The 22,560-nt window shown below is 36.6% G+C and overlaps 1 protein-coding gene across 4 annotated transcripts in view; it reads right to left on the bottom strand.

Annotated features, from left to right (window-relative positions):
• The window catches only part of GMDS (GDP-mannose 4,6-dehydratase), a 289,893-nt gene that overhangs the window by 73,078 nt on the left and 194,255 nt on the right, over nt 1-22,560 (bottom strand). For all 4 annotated transcript variants that reach the window (XM_081325937.1, XM_081325938.1, XM_081325939.1 and 1 more), the window contains exon 8: nt 15,211-15,329. In XM_081325937.1, the coding sequence (XP_081182063.1) occupies nt 15,211-15,329 (119 nt within the window). The remainder of the gene's footprint in view (nt 1-15,210; nt 15,330-22,560) is intronic.

Genomic DNA, 22,560 nt, shown 5'->3' with positions numbered 1-22,560 from the left:
TATTTTGACCTAGAAAACACTTCTTGCAACATCAAAGATCCCCATCCTCAACCATATGTCTTTCAGTCTCACAACAGAGATACTTGAATGGGAAACAGGAGTAAATTTTGGCTGAGCAAGATCATTGTCTGCATTTGGAGAGAAGCATCAATTATCACAATGTTTTAAAATAATATGTAATCAAAGCTTTGCTACAGTGAACATGTATGTATGTATGTATGTATGTTGAAGAATGGAAAGAAAATGTAGAATGAAGAAAAATTCTTTCTATTTTGGTGTGTCTAACCCTTGGCCCATGGGCTGCACGCAGTCCAGGACAGCTAGTAATGTGACACCCCCCCCCAGTTGGAAACATTTAACATTATTCTGTGTTTTTAGTGATATTTATTTACATTAACTATATTATATATGCTGCTCAAGTCAATTCCCCTTCATTTCAATGTGGCCCAGGCAAGCCAAAAAGTTGGAAACTCATCTTCTTGTGTTTAGAAACAGGGGCGCTTACATAGACATCATTTAATGAAGACCAGATATAACTGGTAATAATAACAGGCAGTTAATAAGAAAAAAAGGACACTGGAAAAATATTTGAAAAAAGGTGAAGAAGATGCACTGAAACTAGTGTACCATAAAGGCTCACTGAGTACTGAAGAGACCAAACTAGCCTACAAGAAAGACTAAATGATGAATAGAAAAAAGACATGGCAAGACAAAGTATTACATGGCCAGTATATTAGATAAATAGCAGGCAAAGCAGATAATAACAAGATCTGGTAATGGCTAATGGCAGGAAAACTGAAGAAAGAGACAGAGAGGCTAATTCTGGTGCACAAGACCAAGCTTTAAGAACAAATGCATACAAAGCCAGAATTGAGAAGACAGCAAGAGACAGCAAATGTCTGCAAAGAAGCTGAAGAAAAAAATGGACCACTTAGTTAGCTGCTGCAAGAAGATTGTAAAGACTGACTACAAACAATGGTGTAAGAAAGTAGCAACAGTGGTATGTCTGCAAGAAATGCCATTTGCCTGCAAGCAAGAACAAGTGGGATCACAAAGTAGACAAATAGAAAATGAAGAAGGTAAAGTGCTCTGGGGCAGACAAGCACCTTCCACATAACACCCCATATTTAACAATTGGTTTATAAGAATGACAAACAAATCTGGATAGTAGTTGTGGCAATATCTCAAGGCAGCAAATGAGAAGAAAAAGAACTGGAGAAAATACAAAGAAAAGAACAACAATGTGGCAAAAAAGAAGAAGCATAGATATGACAAAAATGATAAGTGCTTGTGCAATCCCAGAACATCTGGAGCAGACATGTCAAACACAAGGCCCGGGGGCCGGATCCGGCCCGCAAAGTGGTTTCATGTGGCCCGCGAAGCCATCCTGGAAACAGTGAGGGAATGGCCCCCACTGCCTTGGCCCTGGCCCAGAGACCCTCCTCCTGCCAGAGACCCTCAGATTTGTCCCACTCCTGCCCAGGCCCCCATAGGCACCCTTGATGCCAACGATGTAGAGCTGGCCATGCCCACCCAGTAGGCACTCTAGCCACGCCCACCCAGTAGGCCATGCCCACCCAGGCCACACCCACCTGGCCCCTTGAGGGCAACCGCAATGCTGATGCGGCCCTCAATGAAATTGAGTTTGACACCCCTGATCTGGAGCATCACTTGAACACCATCAGCATTGACAAAATCACCATCAAAAGACATTTTTACTTGGAACAATTTACATTTTGCAACAATACTTTTAACAAAACAACACCAGCCTATCCCAGGTCCTTGGGAAGTACTCAATAGATGGATAAAAATGCCAAATCCTGTCTAAATATCTGGTTGACTGCATGACCAACCATGATAATCATAATTTATTAAACCAAAATGCCACCTGACTCTAACGACTCTGGGTGGCTGACAACAATCAAATAAAGAAATGACAATAAAATATAAAAAATAAAAAAGATGGCAAGCACAATGAAGTGAAGGTCTCTCTTGGCAAAAGCCTGAATAAACAGCTAGGTCTTCAGAGTAATTGAATTTATCTTATACTTTTTCATCTAATAGATTAATAATTGAAATGTTACAGATCATACAATATTTTCAATTCACTGGTAGCAATTTACTGATTCTGGAAGGACACAGTAAAGAAGGTATTCAAAGCAACTGTTCAGTTAACAAGCAATTGTAGAATGTGTTTTCTGATCCATTTTTTGATTGATTGAAAGGGGACCGAATAAATATATGGAGGGCAGATCTATCAAGGACTATTAGTAGTGAAGATTCAGTATTATCTTAAGTTAGGTGATATTTGACAGAGGAAAGGTTTTCTCAATGCTTTTCATGTATTTATTTATCACAAACTATCCAAGTCCTTCATAAATTACGTTGCTACTGAAATGAACAATAAATGAATTTATGCAAAAAACCCAAGCCAAAAACAAAAACAAAAAATGAACAAAGGTGATTGGATAACACTAGAATACTGTTTATACCTATATTCCTATAAAGCAACATTTTCCACATTTTATCTTGGAAGAGCAAATGATCTCTGCTGTAGAGTTCATATTGCCCAGTTATTGACAGAAAAGACATTAGTTTTAAAGTAGCATATTCACAGATATGCAAAGACAGCTACTTAATCACTTTTAATTACTAAGATCAAATAAAGGAGATTACTTTCAAGAATGCATTAGAAGTGATATGTATTAAAAATATAGCTAAGTCAAGTCTTTATTTTAGTCATTGACCAGCTATTTTCAAGTAAAATTGAATATATTTTTGAACTGTGTAAGTAACAAAATTTCTGGAGGCAAGAGGGAATAAGAGGGGGAACAATCTTTTTGTCTACTTCTTAGATTGAATTGACAAAGCAGACATAATAAATTTATAGGATGTCCTGTTCCAAGTCAAAGATAACAGAATCTAGCTTACAGAACAAAAGTCACACAATGCTCACCTAAATCGTTATTTAGAGAAAAGCATGTATTCACACAGATAGCAGGGTTTAATGATTTAAAACAAGATAAATGGAATGATATATATGATATATCATGATATATATATGATATAATGTGACTTGATGTTTAAGTTTAAAAACATATAGTCCAGAACTATCTCATCAATTCTTGTGGGACTGCTTCTTATAACAAGTAGACTAAACATAATGCTTTAAGACTACTCTTTGTCAAATCAATTTAAGCTTCTTGAATTGTTTTGATAGTGGATTTATTATGCCAATATAATTTAATAACTGCATCTATTATAATGTGTTTTAATTAATTTATGTTTAATTAATTCAATTCTTACTTAATTTCAGGGTCATTTTTTGTGGTAAAAGACCAAATGCCAGTCCAATGAAACATTTCTAAAAAGCTTCACATTTTCTGTTTCTTGCACATCTACTCTATCACATTTGAAATAGCACTATTTTAGAGAAAGAAAGCTGCTTCAGTATGAATGTTACTTAATGATTTTAAAACATTCTACAGTTTTAAATCTTGAATAAATTGTACTGATTAGTTCAATATAAAGTGCATAATAATTACTTAGATGGAAAAGCAATACAAGAAAATATTCGTAAACCAAAGTTTTAGAAATAATTGTTTGACATGAGTAAAAAGTTGCATAGTTGGTTTAGGAAGTAATTTTTTAGGCTAGTGAATTCGTCACTAATTGTCAAACAGATTAGCCACTTCACTGGAGCTTGTCTAATGCATTCACAGTGGTATATTAATATGCACCCCAAAGTTTTACATGAGTTTTTCCATCACCAGAATGAATGTATTCATTTTAAAAAGAACTCTAATGGTCAATTTCCTTCCTTCCTTGTTAATGTTCAGAGATGCTTAACTGGTCAGAAAGAATCAAAATAAAAGCCCAGTTATAAAAACACACTAACATTTCAATTCTGCTCAGCTGCTATTAATAACAAGATCAGCCCCCAAGAAGACAGTGATCAGATTGCAGGCATGTTTGCATATATTTGTAAAAAAACAAAAAGATCTTTCAACTATTTTCCTATATTTTTGCTATCTGTGTGCAAATTAATTATTGATTTAAAAGCAAATAGTTGATAGAAAAAAAGTTAGGGCTATAATACCTTCGCAATCTTCTAAATAAGAAATAAATAGCAGCAGTAGGAAAGTATTTTTTAAAATCCTCAAACTAAGATAATAAAGTATAGCTCTTTCAAAACCCCTCATGTTACCTCTTGTGGAAACCTCAGCAGCAAAATGATAATACTTAAGAAAACAAACCCTAGCAGCAACGACGGTGAATTTTCTCACACAAGCCATAAATTTAAATCAGTAGAGATTTTGCTACTGATTTTAATCAAGTAAGAATTATCCCCCTGTTTAGGAACTAAGTACAATAATCTGCTGTCATTTATTTATGTTTAATACTCTTTTAATTTTTAGTCATTTTGTCTTCTAGTTGGAAAATAAACACGGGTAAGCAATGAATGCCAATGTCATTATTTGGAGCCGTAGGCTTAACAGTTCTTGAATAGTGTTTAGTTTACCTGCCCCTTTTGTGTAGAGTCCAGTGGGCTGAGGGAATGAGAAAATGTAAGAATACAGAAAAAAACATTGGAAGAATGTGTTTGGTCATGCATGTCATTTTAATTCCAATAGCATTTGATAAGATAGGCTATGATGAATGAAACTAAGTACGGTATAATAAGGGAAAACCAGTTGCTCTTCTGAGGTCCTTCAACTCTGAGGTGCCTGTGCCTGGAGGTGAACAGTGTCTCCCTCTGTTGCTGTCCTCCCCTCTTTCACTAAAAAGTGGTTTCTGATGAAACGAACCTTTATTGTCAAAGTACAACTATGTGTACATTGAGATTAGCTGAGCCTCCCTTCGTGCTCCCACCCCCCCAACACACAGTGACAACAAACCCTCCATCTTACCACACCATGTGAACCAACTACACCACACACCGGCCTCCCAAGTCAATTCTGCATAAAATTTACAAAAGTTATTTCTCATTCAAAAGCCTAACAGCCCACGGATAAAAGCTGTTCTTCAGCCTGTTGGTGAGGCTGGCTATACTCCTATTTCTCCTACCTGATGGTAGGAGAGTAAAGAGATACCGTCCAGGGTGTGAGTCATCCCTGAGAATTTTCCTCACTCTTCCAAGGCAACGAGCCCTGGCGATGTCATCCAGTGGTGTCAGGGGACAGCCCACAATGTCTTGTGCTGTACTCACCACCCTCTGTAATACTTTCCTATCCGCGGCTGTCAGACCAGCATACCAAACCACAATACCATACGAGAGGACGCTGTCTATAGTAGACCGGTAAAAGAGGGTCGTTAGCCGTTGTTCTACCCTGTTCTTCCGCAAGACCCTGAGAAAGTTTCTCCCTCTACACCAGCTCTCTGATAAACCAGGAGAGTACTAAAGGTGAAATCCTCACCTGCCCCCCCCCCTGCCTCTGGCTAAACAACCAAAGGGAAACCAAACAAAAACCTTGATTATAATCTGACACAAATTATAAAACCTCTGGTCAATTCCTGATTTCAACAAAATCAACCTTGTTCAAGATGCCAAAAAAAATAGAAGAAGATACAGTTCTACACATAGCACACATTAAAAAATAATTTAAAAAATCCAAACACAATTCTAACTATGGCTAAATAATTTTCAACTTTGCCTGAGTTAACCCCTTATTCAGCTAATTCCCCCCGGAAATGCACCCAAAATCTGATAGAACCTTTTTCTTTTTCTTTATTGGCCCTCAGTGGTCAAATGACACTTCCTGGGCACATCAGGCGGACTGTTTTGTAAAGGGCCAGCTACTTCCCACTCCAGCAGGGATTTGAACCTTTGTTCTCCAAGTCTACAGGCAGAACTTGGAGTCCTCAGTAAGGGGTCCATGGGCACCAATGGGCTAACATCTTTCCCTGGAGCCCACCAAACTCTCTTCTTTGCTAGTCTTTTTACATTTAAAATGTTTTCATTAAAAATGAGAAGTTGGCAAACAAACAGTCAATTTTCAGTCTCTTAGCTATAAGAAGATAGCTAATTTTGGTGGTTAAAAACCTATAGGAGCATTCTGCTGGACTTCAACATACATGCCATAAGCCTTTGTTGCTGGTACAACTCAAGATTTTGTAGCTATGTAGATAACAATGAAGGGACGTGGTGGCTCAGTGGGTTAGGACGCTGAGCTTGTCGATCAGAAGGTCGGCAGTTTGGCGGGTCGAATCCCGAGTGCAACGTAACAGAGTGAACGCCTGTTACTCGTCCCAGCTTCTGCTAACCTAGCAGTTCGAAAGCACGTAAAAATGCAAGTAGAAAAATAGGGACCACTACGGTGGGAAGGTAACAGCGTTCCATGCGCCTTTGGCGTCTAGTCATGCCGGCCACATGACCACGGAGACGTCCTCGGACAAACGCTGGCTCTTCGGCTTTGAAACGGAGATGAGCACCAGCCCCTAGAGTCGGAAACGACTAGCACGCATGTGCGGGGGAACCTTTACCTTTACTTTAGATAACAATGAGATTGTTCCAACAAGTTATTAGCCCAATACTTTTGTTGTTTGTTTGTTTGGTTGAATTAACTCCATACTGACTCTGAGCAGCTCAGAGCATGTTACAGTATATCCTGACTGTGTCTGGACAGTTATGTAAAATTCTGAAAACATGGGATTTAACATTTACTTCATCCTCATGGCCAGATTATTTTCACTTGAGATTTAGAATTTTAGCAGTTTTTTTCTTCTTTGCAAGGAAATCTGTAAAAATACTCCCTTTTCAGAGAAATGAATTGTGAAGGGAAGAATGGGATTTCTCATCTGAAATAGCTAGTACTCCTGTTGCTGTCCTGTTAATTCTATGAAACATGGAGACATTCTGGGAAATTGAAATAATTATATATGTTCCTGAGCTAAGAGTAATGATAGGAAAGAAGCCCCTTCATGGATTACTGCCTTGTTGTGGCGAAGGGGCTTGCATAATTCAATGAAGCTATGAGCTATGCCGTGCAGGGCCACCCAAGACGGAAAGGTCATAGCAGAGTTCTGACAAAACATGATCCACTGGAGAAGGAAATGGCAACCCACTCCAGTAACTTTGCCATGAAAACCCCATGGACAGTACTAAAAGGAAAAAAGATATGATGCTGGAAGATGAGCCCCTCAGGTCGGAAGGCGTCCAATATGCTACTGGGGAAGAGCAGAGGGCTAGTACTAGTAGCGCCAGAAAGAATGAAGCGACTGGGCCAAAGCCGAAAGGACGCTCAGCTGTGGATGTATCTGGTGGTGAAAGGAAAGTCCTATGCTGTAAAGATTTTTTCTCCATAGGAACCTGGAATGTAAGATCCATGAATCAAGGAAAGCTGGACATGGTCAAACAAGAGATGACAAGACTGAACATCGACATCTTAGGAATCAGCAAACTAAAATGGACAGGAATGGGTGAATTTAATTCCGATGACCATCAGGTATACTACTGCAGGCAAGAATCCCTCAGAAGAAATGGAGTAGCCTTCATAGTCAATAAAAAAATAGGAAAAGCAATACTGGGATACAATCCCCAAATTGACAGAATGATCTCAATTTGAATCCAAGGCAAACCATTCAATATCACAATAGTCCAAGTCTATGCCCCAACCACCAGTGCTGAAGAGGATGAAATTGACCGGTTCTATGAAGCCCTACAGCACCTTATAGAACTAACACCAAAAAATGATGTCCTTATCATCATGAGGGATTGTAATGCTAAAGTAGGAAGCCAAAAGATAACCGGAATAACAGGCAAGTTTGGCCTTGTAGTACAAAATGAAGCAGGGCACAGGCTGATAGAATTTTGTCAAGAGAATACGATGGTCATAGCAAACACTCTTTTCCAACAACCCAAGAGACGGCTCTACACATGGACATCACCAGTCGGTCAACACAGAAATCAGATTGACTATGTGCTCTGCAGCCAAAGATGGACAAGCTCTATACAGTCAGTAAAAACAAGACCAGGAGCTGACTGTGGCTCAGACCATGAGCTTCTCATTGCAAAATTTAGGCTTAAACTGAAGAAAGTAGGGAACAGCACTAGGCCACTCAGGTATGAATTAAGTCATATCCCTGTTGAATATACAGTAGTGGTGACAAATAGATTTAAGGAATTAGATCTGATAGACAGAGTGCCTGAAGAACTATGGATGGAGGTTTGCAACATTGTACAAGAAGTAGCAACTAAAACCATCCCAAAGAAAAAGAAATGCAAGAAAGCAAAATGGTTGTCTGAGAAAGCTTTGCAAATAGCTGAGGAAAGGAGGGAAGCAAAAGGCAAGGGAGAAAAAGAAAGATACACCCAATTGAATGCAGAATTCCAGAGAATAGCTAGAAGAGATAAGAATGCCTTCTTAAATGAACATTGCAAAGAAATAGAAGAAAATAATAGAATAGGGAAGACCAGAGATCTCTTCAAGAAAATTGGAAAGATGAAGGGAACGTTTCATGCAAAAATGGGTATGATAAAGGACCAAAATGGCAGGGACCTAACAGAGGCAGAAGAGATTAAGAAGAGGTGGAAAAATTACACAGAAGAACTATACAAGAATGAGCTTAACATCCCTGATAATCACAATGAGGTGGTAATTGACCTCGAGCCAGACATCCTAGAATGTGAAGTGAAGTGGGCCTTAGAAAAGCTGAGCAACAAGAAAGCTAGTGGAGGTGACAGTATTCCAGCTGAGCTATTCAAGATCTTAAAAGACGATGCAGTAAAAGTGCTACACTCAATTTGCCAGCAAATTTGGAAAACTCAACAGTGGCCACAGGATTGGAAAAGATCAGTTTACATTCCAATTCCAAAGAAAGGCAGTGCCAAAGAATGTTCAAACTATCACACCATTGCACTCATTTCTTATGCTAGTAAAGTTATGCTTAAAATCCTACAAGCTAGACTCCAGCAGTATGTGTATCGAGAACTACCAGAAGTACAGGCAGGATTTCTAAGAGGCAGAGGAACTAGAGATCAAATTGCCAACATACGCTGGATCATGGAGAAAGCTAGGGAGTTCCAGAAAAAAATCTACTTCTGCTTCATTGACTATGCTAAAGCATTTGACTGTGTGGATCACAACAAACTGTGGCAAGTTCTTAAAGAGATGGGAGTACCAGACCATCTTATTTGTCTCTTGAGAAACCTATATGTGGGTCAAGAAGCAACAGTGAGAACTGGACAAGGAACCACTGATTGGTTCAAAATTGGGAAAGGAGTCCGGCAAGGCTGTATACTGTCACCCTGCCTGTTTAACTTATATGCAGAGCACATCATGAGAAAGGCAGGGCTAGATGAATCAGAAGTTGGAATTAAGATTGCCGGGAGAAATATCAACAACCTAAGATATGCAGATGATACCACTCTAATGGCAGAAAGTGAAGAGGAACTAAAGAGCCTCTTGCTGCAGGTGAAGAAGGAGAGTGCAAAAGTTGGGTTGAAACTAAACATTAAGAAAACCAAGGCCATGATCTTCCCAATTGCAATGTATGGCTGTGAAAGTTGGACCATAAGAAAGGCTGAGCGCCAAAGAATTGAAGCCTTTGAACTATGGTGCTGGAGAAGACTCCTGCGAGTCCCTTGGACTGCAAGGCGATCAAATCGGTCAGTCCTAGAGGAGATCAACCCTGACTGCTCTTTAGAAGGCCAGATGCTGAAGTTGAAACTCAAATACTTTGGCCACCTAATGAGAAGGAAGGACTCACTGGAGAAGAGTCTAATGCTGGGAAAGGTTGAGGGCAAGAGAAGAAGGGGACGACAGAGAATGAGGTGGCTGGATGGAGCCACTGAAGCAGTAGGCGTGAGCCTAAATGGACTCCAGAAGATGGTAGAGGACAGGAAGACCTGGAGAAACATTGTCCATGGGGTCACAATGGGTCGGACATGACTTCGGAACTAACAACAACAGGAAAGAAAGCTAAAGTCTAAGTCACGGGTGTCAAAGTCCATCGCGTCACGTGACATATTGTGATATATTGCACTGTTTTTTGCCTTTGTGGAGAGCGTGACGCATCTGGTGCATGGACCGCCAATATATTCAGAGAATATAGAACATAGGTGTGAGGTTATGACTGAGCCTAACAGGATTTCTTTTTACCTGCAATGGATATTAACTATTTTATCTAAATATGCTTGGACAAGTTTAGAATAAATAAACTTTCATTAAGTATAAAATAAAATAAAATGGACTTTTAGGGACATTTCAGTAATGGAACTGTTCATAACATTAGATCAGTTCATTTGCTAAGGTCCTAAAGATGTAAAAAATATGCTTCTTTGTGTTAGGCCAATCATTTGCATACTTGTTCCTTATCCTCTTTGTTGCAGAAAATTTTGATTGATTGATTATGAGCCATCAAGTCATTGTTCACTCTTAGTGACTACATAAGACACTTTTTCCCCATGATGATCTATCCCTAACTTGCTCTTTCAGATTGTCCACTCATTGTCAGTTGGTCAACCTCATTTTCTTCCACTTTTTAAAGCCTCAGAGCTTCTCCAATACATTAGGTCTTTGCTTTGATTTTTCTTTCTTGTGATGTTTTCAGAAGTCTTTAATTATTTAAAACATTTGTAATCTGCTTTTTTTCAAACAGTTTGGCCATACCGGCAGAATAAATGAAATTTCTCAGAAGAATAGATACCCACAATAATTTCAGGAAAAGGCAATATAGACTAATGTGATTGTGACAATATATTCATTGCTTTTAGACGTAAATCTCAAGCCTTCAAGCAATGCATACTTTTACTATATGCAGAATTATAATAAAAAAAGCATTCATAAATCTTTCCAAGACCTGACTAGGCTTCTCCTTCCTTTTTTTACAGCATCCATTAAAAACTCTTGTATATTACAGTGGTTGGAGGCTATTCTTACAGTCCTGCACTTGTTTAATAAGATTAATGACAGAAAATTAGTCAAGACAAGTGTTTGCCTGTTTAGTTTATCCTTCTGGGGTTAAATTAGAGGAGGGAAATGTTCCTTTGTCATGTTATTTAATTAGTAATAGGCAGAAAGAATTTTTTTCAAAAATGTTTCGCTAGTACACTGAAATTATTTGTAGCTCAAAGGCCTTCTTGTCGATGCAAAGAACTAAATTAGAGTTTGACTCTTATCATTCACAATTTTTTTTGGCACTAGCAGTGTTAAAATATTCAATTATATTTCAGAAACGAAAGGTATAACTTTCAAGCTGTTTATCTGTCACTTGCCAAAGTTATTTTTTTTCAGACTAATACAATGAAACATAGTCATCTTACTAAGCAGGTAAACTGCCGAGTCTGATATTGAGAAAGCATTTTGTAAAATCAATAACATGAAATTAAATATTTTTATTCTTTACTTAAAAGCATAATTACTATTCTCCATCAGGATTTTAAAATTAAAATGACATGTAATATATAGGTAATCCTCATTTAGTGACTGCCTCATTTAGCAACCATTCACAGTTACAATGGTGATGAAAAAGTAACTTTGTGACCAATCCTCACATTTATGACCTTAGTAAGTCTGCAAAGCCAAAGAAAGCTTCAGTAAGGCCATAAAAATACTTGTGGTTTCACTTGGTGACCGCTTTGCTTAATAAATAAACTGATGGTCCTTATTGTGGGACTGTGAATGGTCGCTTTATGGTACAGTCACTAAATGAGGAATATCTATATTCAAAACTGGTTTTGACTTCACGAAGCAGTAAATAGGTGGATGGATAGAATTTCATTCATCTGTAACTATGTGATTAGCTTTATATAAATAAACTGCTTGTTTCTAGATCAGGATAAGAGAAATGGAACAAGGAAACCAATTTTCTCTGTTCACATCTTCACTGTTCTATTATAAGACACTGTTGTCAACACAAAAATACTTAGTATTAGTGTTACCCGAAAAATGATCATTTACATTCAAGGTGCCTCTCATGAGCACTACTTTATTGGATTTTGCCCTATATATAAATGTTTAAATTCCACCAACATACGAAGAGCCAGCCATTCTAGTTGCAGGTAGTCATCAACTTACAAACATTTGTTTAGTGGCTGTTCGAAGTTACAACCACACTACAAAAAAATAACTAATAACGGTCACACTTAAAATTGTTGCAGCATCCTCACAGTCACATGATCAAAATTTGGGCACTTGACAATTAGCATGTATGTATGATGGCTGCAGTGGCCTGGGGTCATGTGATCACATTTGCGACCTTCCCAGCTAATGTCCGACAAGGAAAGTCAATGGGGGAAGCCAGATCCGCTTAACAACCATGGTATTAACAACTCCAAGTGATTTGCTTAACAACCACGGCAAAAAAGGTTGTAAAACTGGGCATGACTCACTTAGCAACTGCCTTGCTTAAAATGGAAATTCTGATCTCAACTGTGGTTATAAGTGGAGGACTACCTGCCTTTGCATCCAGTTTCCACAATGATCATAAGAAAACTGGATGCAGCATGAAGACATCTATATTGTAGTTTGCTTACAATTACCTCTTACAAATAAGCAATTTTAACTCCCCAACCTGAAATATATTTCATGTATGGACATGCATTTCTGTGTTCTTTTTCTACCTATATTTAGAGAGTTAATTAATTTGGCTCACTTTATTTTTAATTGAATCCTATATCCAATCCATCTCTGTCTTACATCAGTTTGGACAATTTATTGCTAACTGAAAGATATCTTTTATTTCAGATGCTTAGTGTTAAAAACAAATTAGTTAATGCTGAAAGAAATTAGCAATGTAAGTTTTTCTAGTCATGCTAACATTAGGAACAGCTGAACTAAATTCCAATAACAAGCAAACATACAGCTTCTGCTTTGTATGTTTTTCAAAACATAATCTAGTATACAGTAATGAACATAAGATTGTGGCTTATTAGTTTTCCTTTCATCAATCTTTACTTCGGTCAGAAAACTTATTGTTATGTTTATCAAGAGAAATTACACAAGCCACCATTTTACCTAGATGTGGCAAGCTGAAAATGGAAAAAGCTTTAAAACTTTTACCCTGGCAGTATCAGAAAAGGAGAAAGGAAGAGAATATGATATTGTGGTTCAGGCATATTGTATTAAAGGTATCAGTGATTTTCACAGTCCCATTTTAGTATCACGGGAAAAAGTGTTCCTCTTCCTTCTTTTTTCTAATTGAGTTTGGCTTGCTTATGGATGGGCAACAGAAAAGACAGAGAAGCAAGAAAGTGGTAAACATAATAAAACAAAATATAAACTACAGAAAGTATTTACAAAGGGATCCTAATTTTATTATCTGAATTAGAGAAATATTTCACTTTTGCAATAAACCCAATGCATATGGAATATGCGGTATAAATTGTGCTTTATGCCTCAACATTTTTACGCTAAACAGGGTGGCAATTACTGGGGGGGGGGAAGAGTGAGATTAGTTGATATTGCTGTGGACATTGAAAATTCAAGTAAACCTAGTGGTACAGTTTACTATTCTGGGTGGTTACCAGTAGAAAAGTTGGATATGGGGAACTGGGGAACACTAGAAAAGAAGTGAACAATAATATGGATACATAAACAATAATTTTACTTTCATAATTAATTTACTATGATACAGTACAATCCAGAATCAATTATATAGATACTAAATAAGACTATGATGTAGTAAATTAACCTAATCAGACTCTTCCATACTTAATTACTCTCTCATAATTTGTAAATTCACTGATAAGTTTTTTTTTGTTATTGAGTACCAAATTTTATCAGGAAGGACTATCAGAAGCATACTAGGTAGCTGCCTCACTCCTTTCTTTTATTCCAAATCTAGATGTGAATAATTTCACTACATTAGTTACTTTGGGTATCTTTTTATGGAAATGTAGAATACAAATGAGTGCAAAACTTGGGTTGAAACTAAACATTAAGAAAACCAAGATCATGGCATCCGGCCCTCTCAATTCCTGGCAAATAGATGGGGAAGAAATGGAGGTAATGACAGATTTTATTTTCCTGGGCTCCAAGATCACTGCAGATGGGGACTGTAGCCAAGAAATTAAAAGACGCTTGCTCCTGGGGAGGAAAGCCATGGTAAATCTAGACAGCACACTAAAAAGCAGAGACATCACCCTGTCAACAAAAGTGCGTATAGTCAAGGCTATGGTCTTCCCAGTTGCAATGTATGGCAGTGAAAGCTGGACCATAAGAAAGGCTGAGCGCCAAAGAATTGAAGCCTTTGAACTATGGTGCTGGAGAAGACTCCTGCGAGTCCCTTGGACTGCAAGACGATCAAACCGGTCAGTCCTAGAGGAGATCAACCCTGACTGCTCTTTAGAAGGCCAGATCCTGAAGCTAAAACTCAAATACTTTGGCCACCTAATGAGAAGGAAGGACTCACTGGAGAAGAGCCTAATGCTGGGAAAGATTGAGGGCAATAGAAGAAAGGGATGACAGAGAATGAGGTGGCTGGATGGAGTCACTGAAGCAGTAGGCGTGAGCTTAAATGGACTCCAGAAGATGGTAGAGGACAGGAAGGCCTGGAGGAACATTGTCCATAAGGTCGCAATGGGTCGGACACGACTTCGCAACTAACAACAACAACAAAGAATACAAATTCAAACAATGTAGCCTTCTTGCTTGTCTTTGGAAGTTCAAAGCATACTGTGTTTAAAGAACAAAACCTGTTCTCTAGCTATCTTCCTTTTTTAGTAAATCTGTCAGAATTTTAGCCATGTCTGGAAAAGCCTGGCAGAAGCTGTCATGTCTAGATTAGCATGAAGTTTCTTACTGTCAGTTAACATTGACACACATCTCAAACTTTCAGAAAGGGATCATTTTAAAACCAAATAAACACTAAATGTAATGTCATAGTGGTCCACTACTATACAGCATATACATGCTTTGAGAACAGGCAGAACTTTCTTTTTCTTAGTCAAGAGTGATATATCTTCAAAATGGAGTGAAATATAATTGATATTTTATAATTCTCATAAAATCAGATGAAGGAGAAAACATATATCTAAAAATACTGTGCCATAAATTTACAATCAAATAAATCAGAGGTCTTCAAACTTGGCCCTTTTATGACTTGTGGACTTCAACTCCTAGAATTCCTTAGCCAGGCACGCTGGCTGAGGAATTCTGGGAGTTGAAGTCCACAAGTCATAAAAGGGCCAAGTTTGAAGACCCCTGAAATAAATGGTCATGCATGAAAAATCATCATGCAATATCATTGTCATTGTATGCCTTTACTTACACAATAGTTTTACCAATGTTCCGAAATGCCTTCTCCACAAATTCACGGACACTGTGGACCTCACCAGTAGCTATTACAAAATCCTCTGGTTCATCCATCTGCAACATGAGCCACATTGCCTGTGGAAAGAAAAGTACATTCTGATTAGTCACCAGGGTAGAAATCAGGAATCTATGAGTTCTAGTCCTGCCTTAGCCATGAAAAACTGGCTTGGTGACTTTGGATCTCTTATTCTCTCTCAGCCCAACTCACCTCACAGAACTGTTTCTGTGGGGAAAATAGGAGGAAGAAGGAATATCAGTTATGTTCGCCACTTAAGTTATTTATAAGAAAATAATAATAATAAAATGTGATATAAACAAAATAAAATAAATACATTTTCTTAATCTTCTTTGGCAGTTTATATTGTAAAACAGCCCAATTTGATTTTCATGGACAGGTTCAGGTCATTTTCTTGGCAACAACACAGAAGTGGCTTCTAGGATTTTTTTTCCCTTTACTTCTCAGTTTAACATCTTACCTGCATACTTACATTATTCCATTTTGGAATAAACAATGATATACAAAGCAGAAAAAAGAAGTAAAAAAATAGTAAGCAAAGAATTTAAGCTATATTGTTGTTGTTTTTAACTATTTAGTTGTGTCCGACTCTTGGTGTCTTTATAGGCAAATGCTCTCCATGCCACCCTATCTAGCACAGTTCTTTCAATTGTTGTTATGTTCAACTTTGCATCAGATCTGATGTTATCAAGTGAACGTGTGCGTTCTTTGCTTGCACCTTCTTCTTTGTTCACTAACCATTCCTAGCATCATTGCTTTCTACGATGAATTTGTAAGCATAACATGACCAAAGTAAATCAGACATAGTCTTGTTTATTTATCAAGGTATATATAGATTTCCATTTTTACATTCCCTACCCAACAATCTGGAATCTAGATTCTCTTAGTTTTACAGACATACAACACATCCATTCTTACATTTCATTTGGTAATTCATGCTCTTTTAACATTATTCTTTCTATATGCAGTAGTTATTATTATAAAGGTCCATTACGGCTTTAGCCTGCTGTGGCTTTCATTTACAGAGGTGGTGTACATTAGCTTACCAATAGTTTTACCTGTGGTTTTTTTTTATCCCAAAGCTGCTTTTCCAAAAGGCAACTGGACTTTCTTGGGGGTTTTTTCCTCCCCTTGAAAATGTTTCACTTCTTATTCAAGAAACTTCTTCAGTTCTGATTCTTGGATGAGAAATGAAACTTTTTCAAGGAAAAAAAAACCAAGAAAGTCCAGTTGCCTTTTGGAAAAGCATCTTTGGGACAAACATGACCTGGATGATCGAGAATCTCCATAGACACTGTGTTTGTATCCGTAAACCACCTACAATTCATGAGTTTGGGGACGACAGATAAATTTCATAAATGAACAAACATAACATTCTTGCTAAAGTAAGACCCCTTTTGCCATAATATGACTTAATATGTCCCAAACTCACAAACCAATTTTACTCAAGCTTTCTTGTGCTGTTCTAAACAAGTTAGAATTATTAGCCTGCATCTCAGCAATGGAGAGGTCCATGTAATGTAGTGATATACGGTCTGTATCTGCAAAATATTATTTAGTTTATATTAGAGGAAGAAATAACTGAATGTTTCTTACTTTTTCACAAACTATATGTCTCTCATTGCAATATAAGAACACTTATCTGCATTATATATTTAATCTATCCCAAATTTACCACCAATAGTCATGGGAAGATAAAAGTGGGGTGCTGCTTTTTAACCTTTCTGGAAAACCAACAATTTGTCCACAATTGCATTCAACTGTTCAGGAATAACTTTTGTTTATTTTCTACCAACAGTGCTAGTTGCTCTTGTTATTTGGAATGTAACAAAGTGGACAATCTGTCAGTGGAACAAATGGTAATGTGCCAGGGACCAATATACCATTTGTTATGGACAAATGGCCCATCAGAGTGGTGCCTTCTAAGTGTACTGAAAATCAAAACAGCTTGATGTAGCCTCTAACTGCTAAACAGCTAAGTTTTTTTGTTTTACCAATAGCATTCCCCCTGCATACTTTTTACATATACTCAGTATGGGGACACTTATGGATCTAGCACACATGAGTATGCTAGATGACATTCACTCTGCCTAAATAGCGTGTAATTTCTTTCATCAATTATGACCTATAATTATCCATTTCAATTACCAAGTATAAAAGTCATTATGATACATGGTAGATAGATGATAGTTCTATTACATTCTTTGCTGTTTGATGTACTGTATGAAGTGCTGGTCTACGAACATAAATAAATACATTAAAGTGTAAATCTGCAATCTGTAGGTTAGATGACTTAAGACTTTCATTTTATAGATCTTAAATGCTGCCTAGATGCGGCTGCTGCTATTTCATCTCATGAAGTGCAAAGCAGTGTTTGGATCTTTGGGTTGTCATGGATGCCAAATTGCCTTCATGCTCAATAGGTTCTTCTCTTGGATAGTAACCGATGTGAATGCCATGAAAGCTGCAACTATTTTGATGGCAGGTTAGAGATATTTTTATCTGAAGTAAAATATCATTGGAGTATTGGCCTTGAACTTTTTTGCTTTATTACACTTTGTGTTTGGGAAATTTTAGTAGCCACGTACATGCTTGAATTATATAGAAAATTTAAAAAGTGAAGGCATAAATCTGATATTATTTTGCTTACAGTGTTAATATAGGTTAACTGAAATAAAACAAACTTAAAAAGTATTTTATAAAGGACAAAAGATACATAGCTACATCCAGGTTTTAAATAAATAATAAGGCAGATACAGCTTCACCTATTTTAATTAGCTGGACCTGTTGGTGTAAATGTCGTTTTAGTACTGAACAGTTAACACAGAGAAAACAAAGAAGAGAAATAATAACAATAAATATCTTCAGCATCCCACATTAGGTTAGTAACTGAGCCAGGAACAGAACTTCAGGTTTCTAGACTCCCAGTCTAGTACTCAATCAACCAGACCACACTGTTACATATCTGGAAAAAAACTTACTGCTGCTAAGTCCATTCAAAATGAATGAAATATTTTTAATCCCTTTGTGAAAGAAACAGAGAGCTACCTGTAAAGTTGAATTCCTTTTTAATAAATAATCAGCATGCAAACACAATAATTCAAACTATCCCCATATGGTATAAAGGGGCTGTTATCTTGTAGGATAACCCACAATGCTATTTGCATTGACCTCGTCACATCACATTTAAAGAAAACAACTTTAGTAGGTCCCCAGATGCTAGTGGATACTCTGCAAATCAGATTAATGTAAGCTCTGGGACAGCTCAGTTTCTTTTGCTAAATGCCACCTGAACTTTTCAGATTCCACTCCTGTTCCTCAAATCAGAAATATATATTAAATACAGCTATGCTCACCTAAGTATTGTATTTGCAAGTCATTTCTACAATTAAAAGCTAAAGTTTGAGTTTAGTAGTATCTTCCAGTTCTGCAGCTGAATTAATAGTATGGATACAGTTAATAATTGAGTAAATATACAGAATGTCTTTATATTTGTATTCTATGTCAGATGTGATATCTTAGCCATTTCTAATTAGGAAACAATATCTTTAATTTTATTCTAATTTATTTGCATACTTAATTAAGAGATTTCAGCTGGAAGGTAGAATATAAACCTAACATACACTTGTCTTTGAAAGGAAGTCTTAATTCTTAACTCTTACTGTTTTTCCGTCATTTATGCATAGATGTTTCTTAGGTGCACAAAAGGTAGATATAACATTTAAAGATACACTCACTAGATTGCAGTTGATATCTTGATCAGCTTATTATATAATGTACTCTGATAATTTCTAGAGATGTTCTGATGCTTCCAAGAAAAGCTCTAATAATTGTAGCAAGAAATGCAGAAATACTATAAACCTAAAGGCTAATATCTAATTTGCTCAAAATCTGATTTAAATTAACATAATACAAAATTTAGGTCGTACAATAACTTTTGATTATTTCTTACTAAGATCATTGTTCATTATATGTATAGAATGGTGCAATGATATGTACTGCATTACCTGGTTTATAAAATAGTAAAGCCAATAAAGATTACATTGTGTCTAGAGTTCAGATATAAGGTTATTAATTATTGCAGCAACTTTCATATTCTATAATTTTACTGCATTATATCCAACATATTAAAATCCTTCAGGACAAGATTTCCAAATCATATCAGTGAAAATCACTATATGCAAGACTAATATGGCAACAAGACTGCAATGTATGAATAAATTCTATATGATGTTGACTATTACACTATACATTTCTGATGTGTGCTAGTACTCTTTTAACTTTGTATCAAATACAATCATAAAGTTCATCAAATATTATTGAATTACAAATAAAAAAGTTTAGTTTTGCTACAGTTGGTATTCCAAGCATATTTTAAAAAATGTAAGACTTTTTGGAAAGCTCTTAAACTGAAAGTTAAATTTGAGTGTGCTTTTATAGTAAATAAAAAAGGAAAATATATAAATAACAGTTTCTTATTATGGAAATCATCTCATAGTTAATACCAAACTTTGCTTTATATTTTTATAACTTCTTATTTTATAATATAGTTACTGATCATGAATATATATGGTTCAATCTTACTAAAAAGGGATAAAAATATAATAATAATAACAGCAGCAAATAGGAAACACAGTTAAGCAGAAATGGATGCGCTCCCCTATACCGTTAACAAGCATCATGAGTTTGTTCTCTTCATCTACACTAAATGATTGATACTTGACTCATTCATTTCTGGATTTATCTTGTAGGGATTTCAGGATCAGAATAAATGCAAAGAAGAAATATTGCAACTGTTATGGAATTAATTACTGGTTCAATAAAGGAGAAAATCTTTGTTTGAAGTTCAACAGAGTATAATGAATAATCATTGATTACAAATATAGAACATATGACCTGCTAAATTAGAAGATAAATCATCCTGTCTGCAGTGTGATAATGTTGCTTTAATTGCTACAAAGCTGCAGCCTAGCTGGATCCCATCATAATGCTAGACCATGTCCAGAACACAAAGGCCTCTGTGCAATAGGTATTCATCCGTTCATCTCTTTATACAGCTGTAGAGTGTTTTGGTCCATTTGTTCTCTGATGGGACTGCACAACCGAGCTAAAAGTTCAGCAATTCTCACCTTCCTGTTCACATGGTGAACACTGTGACCCGTGACATGGCTAGGCCTCGATCTGTGATAAAATAGCTGCTTGACTTTAGCTGCCTTTTAACCATCATGAGGGTACACACTAAAGCTAAAGATAGAATTTTCTAGAAGTTATTAACAAAATGACCCAATAGAACAGTAGACCTTTATGAATACACCGTTTTTCAAGCTGTTTTCTCACCTGTTTATTTATTTTTTATTTTAATCCCATTTATATCCCGCCCTTCTCCGAAGACTCAGGGCGGCTTACAATCTAAAGCACAATGTGCTTAGCATTGATCATGATAACCTGTAATACTCTATATCTTCTTATTAAGGTTGGTGATAAATTAGTCATAATAAAAGAAATCAAAATAAATCCATAGAACAGCTGAATTTATATGTGGACTTTAACAGCCTTTTTCATGTGTGAGATTTTTCAAGAATTCCAAGTATGGGTTTGTAATCTTGTATGGGGAAGTAAGCAAAATCCAACTGTAGTGTGAAGTCCACAGTCTCATTTTTCATATGTGGCCCCATTCATTTTCGATTCACAGCAATGAATACTATATAGGCATGTGGGGATATAGTATATCTATCATATGGACATTTTCATAATTATTTTCTTGCATTTGTGCTCTGCATGCAAGTCATAAATAGGTTCCCAACATTTTTTGTAAGATGTAATAATATAGCTACAATGATGATCAAAAGCAGCATTTTTAAACTTACAACAGGATCTTAGGCTTGATCTGTAAACAAATAAATGGAAAGTAAAACGAGCATGGGAATTCATTGCTGGCATTCTGTTAACTTTACAGAATAAGATGTTATGCCAAGGATATTACACTAGTATCCCGGCTAAGTTTGGCTATTGAAATGTTTTGATATCAGGAGACAAGTTAGCATTCATATATGACAACACCCTTGCAGAAAGAACCTATTCTGTCTTCTGTCTCTCTTCTGTCTGTCTGTCTGTCTGTCTGTCTGTCTCTCTTTGTATGTGAGAGAGGAGAGTATAATTGCATGTACAGTTCAAGCAATTGTAGCCATGTCTCACCAATCTAGCATACCAACCGAAACTTATTAACTGTGCTGTCATCCATTAATACAAATCTTGTTAATCAAGGCTCACTTTAACTACATTTCTTACCTCCTTACCATAAAGGAAGCATTCATGTGTTCATGGTAGCAAGACCAACGTGCACAGTGTCTTGACTGTGGTGTAAACTTTGTGAAACCTTGCAATTATTCATTTCCTCAGTTATTTCTAATTCTTTGTGTCCCAGGATTGTTTGTCAATACTTGCTTGTCTGACTCGTAGAAGCTTATACTTGTGTCATCAGAGATAGTATCTGTAGTAGAATAGAATCTGGCATACTATCACATTGAACATGATAACAATATTTGGAAATAGCAGCTGACATCATCATTTGCCCAAAGTGTTAATCTCAGGTATGAGTATATAAACTTCCATGATTGCAGCATGGAAAGTCAAGATCGATATCAGAGAGAAATGAAATATAAAAATTATAGCCAGTGATACTGCAATTGTTTCATTATTTACAAATGTTTTTATAATCACACAGACGTTGTAATCTTACGTTTCCTACTCATAAAAAGCAGTTAAAACCATGTCTATCCATATTAGTACAGGTAGAGCTAAAGCCCTTAATGGATTGTAACAATAGTCCCTGTTGCAATTTTTGCTCAAGAAACGCCAGCTAAAGATCAGTGACATGGTATACTGGAAAATTGGAATGTTTTCCAGTATTTCTGAAATGATACCTGACGTTATACTATTAGATTCTATTATACACCATCAAACGGATATGGGGACAAAGGTTTTTCTTAGATGCCATATCTTTCTGGTTTCAGATAAGGAGTTTGTCTGTAAGCGATGTACAAACTCCTGTACAAACTCTAAGAGAATGAAGCATCCTTGTCCCTGAGGGGAGCCCCTCATCAGTAGCTTTAGCTAGAAATGTTAAACAAATGCTGTGCCATTCCTTCCTCTTTTAGGTCTGTTCTATGATGATAACTTTATTGTCACTTTGAATGTACACCAATCGGCATACATCAAAATGAAATTTCGTTGCATACAGCTCTCAAAGGGTCACCACCTCCGATATATACTCCTTGTTCGGGGCCCGCT

Source organism: Vipera berus (genome assembly GCF_964194415.1).
Source record: "Vipera berus genome assembly, chromosome: 3".
Taxonomy (NCBI): domain Eukaryota; kingdom Metazoa; phylum Chordata; class Lepidosauria; order Squamata; family Viperidae; genus Vipera; species Vipera berus.
This window is presented reverse-complemented; position numbering and strand designations above follow the sequence as displayed.